Below are 12414 nucleotides of genomic sequence, written 5' to 3'. Positions count from 1 at the left end.
TCACTCCTGTAGGGTTCAAATAACCGATCAGCACATTTTATTTTCATGTTAATATTGTGTTTATATTAGAATCTGCCATGCTGCAATCTTGCAACATTGTATTCAGTTTCTAATTATACACGGATACTTTTCATTTTATTCAGAATAATCACACATTCTGCAAGGGTTTCTCTGTGGTTCAGCACGGTCATAATTATAGCTTATACCAGGGAACCTTTTTTGTGCTGAGGGCCATTTTGATGAAAAAAAAAAATTAAATTATAATATATATATATATATATATATATATATATATATATATATATATATATATATATATATATATATATATATATATAATTTGCGGGGGGCCTGGTGCAGGCCACGCTCCTTCCATGTGATGTCACACAGGGGCCAGGCCACGATTGCCGTGATTACAATGCCCGGAGCATCCTCAGGATGCTCCGGGGAGCTGTAAGGACAGCGGTGTGACCATCTGAAGAATCCCAAGAACTCTCCAGGCACAACTGCTGCATAGATTCTGGCTGCAGGGTGCCATTATAGGCACCCTGCTAGCCAGATGAAGCTAGCTGAAAAAAAGCTCCAAGGGCCAGAGCAAATTATTCCGCAGGCTTTATATGGCCTCCAGGCCTGAGGTTCCCCGCCCCAGGAGTAAGAACGATATTTGTACAGTCACAACATTCGCTGCATGCAGTATTGCTGTGAACAGCAGCTATTTTGGAAACATATTATAGATATCTTTAACCACATAACTTAATATTTTTATTTTTTTCTGAAAACAGCTCCAAAATGGTCTTTTTTTTAATCAATGAATTAGGTGAGGAACATCCATTTTAATTTATCCAAAACGGTTTCATAAAAAAAAAAAAAAAAAATAGTAATCGTTTTTCAACAAAGAAACAAAAATCGGAAACATCGCGATGTTCAATTTGAGACCAAATACAGGAACCAGGTAGGTTAGGGGTGAGGTTAACTTACTTTTCCCCAGCGGCTGCTCAGCTCTGCAGACGCTGGGTGGGGTGGGGGTCCTGCTTTGCTGACCGATCAGTTGTGATCGGCAGCACAGAAGACACAGGGGGGGAGAGGGTGCTGGCAAGCAGAGGGACCCGAAGGTCCCTCTGAGAGCAGCAGTTGCGGGAAGATTCTCTTCCTGCAGCCGCCCTCACGATTTATCAACTAGACGAAATTTTACGTCCAGAGCAGATGAAGAACTGCCTGGTGTGGTCAGAAAATTACGAACATGCCAGGCAAGTGGATAAAGAGGTCTTTACTATAGCTGATGCGGGGCTTTCTTGAAACTAAATTCATTTTTTGAGATTTTACTGTATAATATTTAACTTTATCTTGATTATCCAACTTTTACATGTTTTATATTTACGCCAGATTGCAGAATAAATATTTTGTTATATTGCATTGCTGTTGTACCTTTTGGTGTCTGTCTGGGGAATCCTTGCCTCTCTGCTGATGTGGCATGCTGAAAAGCTGTTGCTGAAAGATTTACCCACCAAGGTAACTGATCAGTAGGTGCACCACACTAATCTCTCCCTTACCACTCTGGGGTATCACATATATGGCATTAATACTGCAAAGCAACTAGTACCATGCACAATACAGGTAAAACAGAATGCTGGCAGATTTCATTTCGGCTTCAGAAGTTTTCCTAAGTGTAACTCCGACTGCTTCCAATCAAGGCTATGAAAAGCCTAGTTGGGTGAGGGTCACAAACCAGCCCTGTATAGATTGCTACCCTTTGTACCTGTGAGTGGAGTGCATTTAACTGCAATTTAATGGTGTGTTGGGTATATATGCCAGTGACTTGCAAATATTGGGGTCCATTGATTGGCTGCAAGCTTAAATGTTTTGTCCAAAATATTAACAAAATCCCAATTTTTATTTTTGCTAGATGCAGCCATTTTTTGTCATATTATTGTTTGCACCTATAACAAAAGTCTGTTTAGGGTACACATGGTGTTTGCTTGCGGCACCTGATGAAACCGGTCCAGATTCCTGTGTAGACTGAAGCCCCGCCTCCACAATGACACTAGGCTTGTTCACCTCCGTGTAATAAGCGAGTAACTCCACATCTCGCTCAAACTTGTGACCCTCCGCCAGCGACACCTGTAACCATTAGTAAAATCAATAAAAAAACACATTATAAAAAATAAGTGGAATCCTCCCAGATATCAGATTTACCCTCTGTAATAGGTCAGACAGACCATCGTTTTTTAATGCACTCTTATCTAGTCCAATAAAATAATGAGGATGGTTTGTGGAGACAAAACTTGAAACATCTAGTCATGCGCTCGGGAACAGTCTCCGTCCCTGCTTGCGGTGACCGCCGACGGGGTAAGTACAGCTCCAGCCTGTCCAAAATGATTGACATGTGTAATACAGGCTTTACATTAGTCTGTATACATGTATATTTATGTGCTTTTATATATAAATGTTAAATATAATTGCACATAAATATACATGTCTACAGGCTAGTAGAAAGCCTGTATTACACATGTCAATCAATTTCGGCAGGTTTAACAGGCTCAGATTGGACTTACCTGTCGACAATCACCGGAAACCAGGCACGGAGACTGTGTGGTGTTACACAATGCTGCAGGGACTTAAAATTAGCCTCTGTCCCTGCAGTTTTTGGGATATTTAAGCATTTTCTTCATATAACACCATTCTGAGATAGCGTTATATAAAGGAAATATTGTGCAAGTGATATTCTGCAAAACAAAAAGCGTTAGAGCAATGGCTGATCCCTACAGTGCGTAATTCTGCGAATTAGGAAAATATGGAGAGGATAATTACAGTATCTTCTCCACATACACATTGCTGAATAGGGCAAAAGCTTAAATAATGCACAAACCAGTGTTCCCGCATTTTTTTCGTTAATTATATCATGCTGACTAGACCCCACTGTGTCCATACAGGGTCATACAGCGTTCCCATTTACTGGTAACACGCGTCTCTAAGCTTTCTTTATGCTCTTGTGTGAACATATACTCACTTGTTACTGTGGTACATGCATATTTGCCAGTTTGTGGTGTAAAATTGTTCATCTCTACATGAGCCGAAAAAAAGTCTTATTTGATTCTTATATTACGCATCATAATTTGCGTATTTAGTATGTATCCGACAGTGTATAATTTAGGTTTGGTCAGTGACATTTCAGCGGCACCTTTCCTTTGAGATCCTCACCATTACCGTGTAGTTAGAGCCTCCGTCCGCTGAATTCGAGCAGTCAGAGGAGACACATCCCAGCGCTAAACCTCAGAATGGGAGGGGAGAATGAAATCTGCATATTAGGAGGTGTGTAGTGTATTCATCACCTGATTGGATGACTGCAGCTACTGACCAATCAGGATTTGTATTTACACACACACACACACACCTCCCGCCCATATTACCCTTACTGCCAATAGCTGGTCCTCTGTTACAAGCTCTTATTAGTATTATCATTACATTACATAGCTTTGTAGGAATGAAGATGTTACAGTGGGTTACACAGTCCTACATGGGAAACGTCACATCTATGTGCGATCTCCTCACCTTGGCCGCAGTCTTGTCGGCGTCAGTATATTGTAGAGGGGTGATGTCACAGTTAGACTCTATCTTGGCAATGCCGTGCGCAGACTGGAAGTGAGCACTCAGACTCAGGGTGTAGGGGATCTGCCCAATAGGCACCTGTGGGCGTGTGGCGGTTACACTCACATCGTGATCTGTACGGAGACAAATAACGGTCAGAGAGAAAAGGAAAGTCACATACATACGATACGGCATAAAATGGCTGCCAGCAATGTGCCGGGGAACCGGTCGGTACAGTGCTCAGCTCCGGGTACAATGACAAAAATGTAAGTTTCCTGCTAAACGTGACTATAAGATATTTATTACCATTATGCCCGAGGCAAACACAAGGACATTCTTAGTGCGTTTAGTTTTGCAATTATCAGTTCATATGTCTCTGTCCTGTTGTGCTAGGACCATTATTCAGGACAACTCAGAGCTGCCACAGATAAGTGTGAGGGATTGTGATCTCGCCCAGAGAGGAAGGTGATGCCTGTGACCAGAGTAACACACACACACACAGACAGACATTTACTTTGCTGCGATGCGTCTCCCTAATGTCCCCTGAAGGGGCTCCACGGCAATGTGTCCTCAAACAGTCTCCCTCGCACCCCATACAGGTGCAGAGATATCTGGCGGGATATTACAGAGAACTGAATCCCCCCCCCCCCAATGAGACTCACAGCTTCTATAAGAAATCATCAGTCATTCCCCAATAGGTGAGAAGTGTGATTATAACATTAGATGTGGTGACAGAGCTGAGGGTGGTGATAGTGTATGAGTCTGATTAGTGACATTTACCCTAATATGTATGTAATGAAAAACCACAAGATTACTGATGTGACATGACTGAGCTTATGCTCTGGCACGAGGAAACGCTCATTCTCTGGCTGTACCTTTTGGGGTGTATCTGGGGTTGAGGACGGCAGGAAGCACAAAGCGCACAGCTCCATCCGCCTCCACAGGCAGCTCCTGCACGTATTTCAGGGTCACCTCGGCCTCCTGACCGGGGGGTAGATTCCCAACGCTGCAGCTGAATATGTCGGCAGAGCTCTCGTCTTCCTCCAGGAGGAACGCCTGCTGCCCCTGACTCATGGCCTCGTCGTAGGTTTCTTTAGCCTAAAAACATGAAAAGGGACGAGGGGGTCATTATCTGGTGACCCAAGAAACTGCCAAACTCATCTTCCACCAATTTCCCTCATAAACAATCCAGATTTCTTCTGTCACCAAACGGTGGGCCGGAAGGGGGCCAACGCTCCCCTGCAGGTGGGCAGGAAGGGGGCCAACGCTCCCCTGCAGGTGGGCAGGAAGGTACAGCTACTGCCATTGTGTGGGCAGGGACACTGTTCTCCATCTATATGGACATAACACTCACAGATAGAACCAGAAGCTGACCTACAATATTAAAAACATATCTTATTAACTATTAATTTATTTAGCCAAGATAGCACAGTAAATAAATTATAATAATGATTATTAAGGAACACACCAACTATGTGTAATATCTACCATTCAGGTCACCATATAGGTGAGCACATTAGGTTACCAGGCAACACGTTAGGCTGCTTTGCATTGGCTGGAATCAGCGGAAAGTTACATTGCACGGAAATATATCTGCGATCTGTGCAACTTCTCTGTAAGATAATAGGAAAGAAGCCATGCGCTATAATAAATGCACCACAGATACCACTCTGTACAGATCAGTCCAGGAACACTGGTGACAAGACATTAGGCTGTAGGACCTGACAATGGAAAAGCGCAGAGCCCAATCTTCACCTCCGTGGTCAGCAGCTACCGCAACGCAGCGACAGGTTTAGGAGATACTGTATACAGAGGCTGGTCGACAACCGATACGAAGTGGGCGGGGGAAGATGTGACAGAGCCACTACTGGGGGCTTAGGCCCTCAATTATCAATGAGTTTTATCACTCAGAGAGAGTGAAAACCGTGTTGCGTATGATAAATGATGCTCCAGCCAATCCCAACTGTCTAATTCAAACAGGTGACAGTTGGGAGCTGATTGGCTGGAACACCATTATCATACGCAATGCATTTTATTACTCTCCGAGAGTGATAAACTAGTTGATAAATCAGACCCTTAATGATTATTAAAATCATTTTGAATCCCCCCCCCCCCTCAAACTTCTAAAGAAAGAAAACCCTTAATTGAAAAACACAATTTGCAGGGCCAAAAAAGGTTAAAAATCTCAGTGACTCAGACCCGCCTGGTACTACAAGAAAAGCAGAAATATACACAAATAGTAATATCCTGTGCTGACTGGGTAGAAGACAAACCTCCGCACCTTTAAACAAGGAGCCCAGCCCTTCTTATACCTGTTACATTCAGCATCACAGAAAGTCTGAGCAAACAGTGACAAAAGCAGAAATTGCCAAGTTATAGATCGGTTCCGACAGAGGTCAGCTGCAACTGTACAGATGCTGCCAGCATGGAATCCACGCAGTTATTCGGCAGTATGCAGACCGTATAAAGACCCAGGCCAATCAGAGGCCGATATGCGCTGGGACCTGTGCATTCACTTCTAGACACTATAGGATGCCGCTGCACGCATAGGAACAGCGTGCGCTAGCTCTACACCAAAGTCGTGGCTCACACACGTAGTGGAAGCCACCAGCTACCCGGCTGAGGGGAAAGCTGTCTGTTCTGGAATACACCACGGCCACAAACCCGATTGACCCACGAGATTCCCACTCTGTCAGGTCAGCTGCAGCATCCTCCCACTCCAGGAGGAAGCTGGCCCATATGACCACACTCGGCATAGATTTTAGACCCCCACATGCTGTGGAGAAGTCTAAACCAAAAATGAGAGCTATGGTAAGAACTTACCTTTGTTAACTCTCTTTCTTCGAAGTCCATAGGGTCCACAGGGAGACCTTGGGGTGTAGGTGATGGGAACCAAATCCAGGCACCACGCAGTTAAAGCTTTCAGCTCCCAAGATGCATTGGGTCTACTCTTCCTATACCCCACCTCCAAGCCACCTCAGTTGATAAGGAGGGAGAGAGAGAGAAAGAAGACTGGAACACTCAAGAATCACTCAGAAGGAGACTGGAAACAGATAACCAGTAAGTGTCCATATGAGGGTGGGTGCCCTGTGGACTTCGAAGAAAGTTACCTTTTGTTAAGTTCTTACCATAACTTATTTTCTTCTTCTTCACAGTCCATAGGCTCCACATGGAGACCAGTTTGAATCCGGAGACCACCATACAGAAAAGGTGCGAATATCCGAGAGCGGAGCTATCCTTCGTTGGAAGGACACTGACAGTGCAGAAACATGTACTTTCAATAAGGCCAGTCATAGGCAGAAGTCCAATCCAGCTTGAAGGAATGCCAGTATTCTAGAAATACAAAACACTTGAGGGTCGTAATCCCTTGAGCGACTCCACTGGAAATAGATATGCCACACTGTGGTATATTCTTGCAGAAGCAAGAAGCTTCGTATTGATGACAGAGCCAGAGAATCCTTTAGACTTAGGAGTGATGTCTCAAGAGCCACGCAGTCAAAGACAGACAATCCAGGTTCGGGTAGATGCAAGGACCTTGAGACAAGTCCTGATGTTGAGGCAATAGGAATGGATTGTCGATGGAGAGACTCAGTAGATCTGAGTACCAATGACGCCTGGGCCAAGCTAGAGCCACCAGCAGGACCGTGCCTCCGCCTTGTTTGAACTTCCAAAGAACCCGGAGGAAGCAGAGATACTGGTACGCAAACTGGAAGGTCCACTTCACTGGTAGAGCATCCACCAAGCTTGCTTCGGCATCTCTTGTTCTGGACCCGTATGCTGGTAACTTGTGATTGTGACAGGAGGCCATTAGGTCCACCTCTGGGAGACCCCATTTGTCCACTAAGAGTTGAAACACCTCTTGGTGAAGCGCCCATTCCCCTGGATGCACGTTGTGATGGCTGAGGAAGTCTGCTTCCCAATTGAGAACCCCCAGAATGAACACTGCCGAATGGCCGGGAGGTGACACACTGCCCATGACAGAATGCAGGACACCTCTGCCATTGCTGCCAGACTTGAGTGCCTCCTTGATGGTTGATGTAAGCCACTGTGGTGGCATAGTCAGACTGAACTTGCACGGCTTTCCCATGAAGACTGTGCTTTACCAACATGAGGGCCCTGTACACAGCCCGAAATTCTAATATGTTGATTGGAAGGATCGTTTTGACCGCTGTTCACGAGTGTGGACTGGTCACTGTGCCCCAGCCCCGAAGACTGGAATCAGTTGTTAGAAGTACCCAGTCCGGGATCCAAAAGGGACGACCCTTGGTGAGATGAGATGTCAGGAGCCACCAAGACCGGGACAGACGTACCTCCGGCGAGAGCACCATCGTCTGAGCCTTGATTCGGTGGGGTAATCCGCTCCACTTGGAGAAGATCAGCCCCTGCAGGGGCTGTGAATGGGACACCATGGATCCTACCACCTGCATCGCCGAGTGTACCAACACTAGTCGACAGCGGAGGCACCAGCGCACTCGTATTTGCAACGTGGAGATCTTCTCTGGAGTTAGAAAGGTCCTCTGCTGGTGAGAATCCAGAATGGCTCCCAAATGAACCATCCTCTGCGAGGGAATTAAGGGAGGACTTGTTCCAATTTATCAACCACCCATGCGCTTGTAGAGAAGCGATGGTTAGGCATAGGTGGTGTTGAAGTACCTCTGGAGACCCTACAGTAAGAGGAGGTCGTCCAGGTATGATACCCAGACGCCGTAGATGGGCTGCCATTACAGCCATGACTTTGGTAAAGACCCTTGGAGTCGTGGTTAGGCCAAAGGGCATCGCTCAAAACTGGAAGTGCTGTTGCAGAACAGCAACCATAGATAACGCTGACGAGAGACCACTTTTACCCAAGTGTCCTTGGTGGTGAGGAACTAGCGCTGGACAAACTGAAGAAGTCAGCCACCCACTCTGGGATCCCCCAGAGGGAGGCCCTTCCCATCAGTCCGAGGGTTTATCCTCTGGTTTGGAAGTAGGGTGTCTGGCACTCCAGGCCCGTTTCTTAGGCTTGGTGGTCGATTTGGTGGCAGAATGTTTAGGAAAAGACTGTCCTTTGGACTGCCCTTGAGAACGAAAGGACCGAAAAGGAAGTGGTTCCAGACTTTGAAAGCGCAGAAGCCGATGGTAAAAATGCTGACTTAGATTGCCAGTGTATCCACAATCTTGTCCAGGTCTGGGCCTAATAATATCTCTCCATTGTAGGGCAAGGCCTCCAGGGCCCTCTTAAAAATCAGCATCTGCATCCAAGAGGGCAGCCACAGGGAGTGGCGAGCAGACACGGTCGTGGCTCTGGAGGTCAGTAACTGGCATCTACAGCAGCCTCACCAATATGAGCAGCAGCAGCTCTATTGTGGCCCACCAAAGACATCTGAGCCTCCATGGGGAAGGAGTCCTCCAGAACATTAACCCAGCTCTCAATTGCCTTGGCCACCCATGAGATAGCCATGGACGGACTGGCAACAGCTCCTGAGAGGAAATCACTTTCAGGCACATCTTCACCTTTCTATCTGTAGAATCTTTCAAGGAAAGGATGGAAGGCATAGGTAGTGTAGCACTTTATCAAGCGAATGACATGAGAACTCACCACAGGAGGAGATTCCTATTTCTTGCAATGACCCTCAGGGAACGGGTAACATGAGGCCAAACACTTTTGTAGTGGTTACTGCTTACCTGGCGATTGCCAGGCTTCTGCTATGTGGTCTACCAGCTGGTCAGAGGCGGAAAACAGCCCAAGACACCTTTACCCGTTTAAACTGAGGAGGTTTAGATTTAGGTGCAGGTTCGTCATCTGACCAATATGGATCAGACTGGCCGCACACAGAGCAGGGACATTAATATTAGATTTAGGTTCCACCTCCTGATGTAGGGAATCAGAGTCAGACGCATCATCCACCTCCCCATCGTCTGACGCCACATCAGTGTCAGATAGTAAAGTAGATTGGGAAGACACCACAGGGCGTTTAGATGCCTTCTTAGGTTTGTCATTCTGTAACATGGTTTGAAAAGCCGTAGAGGAAGCTGCCAAACTCTGTACGGACTTAGAAAAAAATTCACTACCCAGGGTGGCTGTATAACGTGTGGTAATCCCTGCGAGGGAATGACAAACTGATGCTGCAAGTAGTGTGGAAAACCCTGGCAGGGGGCAACAGTCTGTGGTACAGGAGTAGGCTGCAAAAATTGCGGGATACCCTGAGCAGGAAGGATGGCATGTTGAGGTGACCCCTGGACGGAACGACCAGGTGATCCGCAATGGAGGCCAGGGTCTGAGAAAACACAGCCCAAGGGGGGGTCCTTTGGAGAGGCCTGGTACTTGATGGCACCTCACACACAACCCATCATGAGTCAAATCCTCCTTCCTCATACCTGCAGCACATGACTTGCAGGACAGCAGAGTGGGTGCAGTATCCTGCTCCATTTCCCAGTCAGACATCTTATCTGACTGACAAAATTGAAGGAAATATCAGGTAGTGCTATACTGGTCCTGACCAACGCTAGGATTAGCTGCAGGGACCCACTATCAACGTATGCAGTGTCACCAGTCCACCTATAATATGGCACCGTGCAGCACACAACAGTATGTGACCGACCTCACAATATTAAAATAGACACACACGTATTAGGGCAGATTGTAAAGCTATAAACTGACAGTTGAGAGAAAAAGCACAGAGTCAGCACTAGCATAGAAGTCACACACAATGCAGAAATATATATTGCATATAATATACGGTACTGCAAATTCACACTACATTCAACTCCCCAGATTCAGTGTCTGGGAAGGCTATAGTGCTGTATACACTAACCCAAAAGGAGAGAAGCAGGGGAGCTGGACCACACGCTGTCCCAGGAGATCTGTGATGCACCATACAAGCTCAGCAAAGCCAGACCCTAGAGGAAAGGCGCGCTGAGGGGAGGAGCCGCTACAACAGGGAGGGCCGACTCCCCTAGCTGAATATTAACCCCTGGGATGCTGGCTTCCCACACAGATACTGTCCCTGGTGGTCTAGTGGAAGCGCAGGGTATGGGGGGCCTGCATCCACCTCAGCGCCTCTGGTTTGTCCCCCAAGACCAGAGGCAATGACTGCTTAGTGTTCACTCTTGGTCCAGTAGCAGGCAGGGCTCTGGACCTAAAGGCAGGGCACTTCTGCGTGTGACGACGGCACGCGGCTGAAGAGGGCACGTGACCAAAGAAAAGGGGGCTTTATGACACGTCCCCTTTTAGTCACTCCTGGGGGCGTGCCCAGCACTTACGGAAATGCCGGGCAGCCTCCAAGCGCTGCGGTCACTGAACGGATGCCAGGCATCCATTCACCGGCGGTGACCGATGCGCCGCCGTTTTGACCACCTGCGGGACACAGCAACCCGCAGATGGAGACAGAACCCGTAGGCTGTCTCAGCAGGGTGCCGCGCTGGAGGGCAGTGTGCTTTCTACCCAGAAATAGAGCAAGGCGCGACGCACCACTGAAACAGCCTAGCGGGGACGTTAACTGCTAATACGCGGGTCAGCGCAAGTGGTGACCTGCTCTACCTGTCCCCCTACGTCCAGCCACAGTCTGGGAAGTCCGCGAGGGCCCAGCAAGCACGGACCCCGGGGTCCCGCCGAGATCCCCAGATCAGTACTGAGGTCGCGGCGCCGGCGGGGTTATGGAGCGGCAGCACAGACGTCCAATGGACTCCAATGAAGTGTTGCTACATGCTCTGAAGATCGTTCAGAAACTACCAAAATCATAAAATAAAATAGCTTTAGGGGCTGCCAAGCAGCACCTCTGCGTTAACAGTGACTCCAGCTGGGCACCAACTAAAACTGAGATGCCTTGGGGCCAGGTATAGGGAGAGTGGACCTAATGTATCCTGGGAGCTGAAAGCTTTAACTGCATGGTGCCCAGATGTGGTTCCCATCACCTACACCCCAAGGTCTCCCTGTGGAACCTATGGACCCTGAAGAAAGGACCTTTGTGAATGCTCTTGGTTAATAAGAGACCTCATTGGATGTTACAGGACTATGAACCTCTAATTAAACGAACTGGACAAGGAAATCGTACTAAGGAATAGACTTGGGACATCCGTTTCATAACAGAACTTGGGGCAATAAGATCACCCCCCTGTACTTCCTACCAGGTGGTCCTAGAGATAACAGAGGAGAGTGGCGAGTGTACGTGCGGGACGCCACCTACACAAACGTATAACATACTTCTTCTCATACCCTCATATCCTTCACTGAATGCTGCACTACAGTGTCCCTGGGGAATGTATGATCGATGCAGAGAGTATAAACCACAGGCAGAGCTATCCCTGAAGGAGACGCTGATACCCTGCAGTGAATTAAGGATAGGGGCGACCACAATATTGCTCTCCTCCCTTTCCCCTCCATTATGTCACTCACTGACGGCTCATGCGGAATCAGTATGAAATACAGCCGGCGGTTCGATTCCCGGCAGCTCGACAGATCCCGGCAGCGGCAGGCCGACAGCGCTGGAAATCCTGAGGTAAGTAATCACTAACCTAACCCCCCTAACCCTCCTTAGGGGTGCCTAACCCAAACCTCTCCCCCCCCCCCAAAAGCTTAACCCTAATCCCCCCTCTAAGTGCCTAACCACCCTCTTCCCCGCTACCTAACCCTAACCTCCCCCCCCCCTAGCCTAACCCTAACCCCTCCCATGGTGGGGGGGGGAGCCTAACCCCAAGTCCCCCCGGGTGTGCTAAACCTAACCCTCCCCCCCCCACAGCTGTCCGCTCGCGGCGCCCGGCATCCCTTCGATTGGGATGCCGGGCGCCTGTCTTCCGGCGTTGGGAAAATGACAGGCGTCTAGAATTAGACGCCTGTCACTTAACCCACGC

The 12414-nt window shown here is 47.8% G+C and overlaps 1 protein-coding gene across 2 annotated transcripts in view; it reads right to left on the bottom strand.

Annotated features, from left to right (window-relative positions):
* LOC148481354 (von Willebrand factor A domain-containing protein 5A-like) overlaps window positions 1-12414 on the bottom strand; it is a 95324-nt gene that overhangs the window by 68591 nt on the left and 14319 nt on the right. For both annotated transcript variants that reach the window (XM_088453598.1, XM_088453599.1), the window contains exons 4-6: window positions 4461-4683; window positions 3550-3719; window positions 1986-2118 (exon numbers count right to left, since the gene is read on the bottom strand). In XM_088453598.1, coding sequence (XP_088309724.1) covers window positions 1986-2118; window positions 3550-3719; window positions 4461-4683 — 526 coding nt within the window. The remainder of the gene's footprint in view (window positions 1-1985; window positions 2119-3549; window positions 3720-4460; window positions 4684-12414) is intronic.

Source organism: Taudactylus pleione, unplaced genomic scaffold, assembly GCF_031769625.1.
Source record: "Taudactylus pleione unplaced genomic scaffold, aTauple2 ptg000584l, whole genome shotgun sequence".
Lineage (NCBI taxonomy): Eukaryota > Metazoa > Chordata > Amphibia > Anura > Myobatrachidae > Taudactylus > Taudactylus pleione.
The sequence above is the reverse complement of the archived record's forward strand: the minus strand, read 5'-3'. Positions and strand labels throughout refer to the sequence as shown.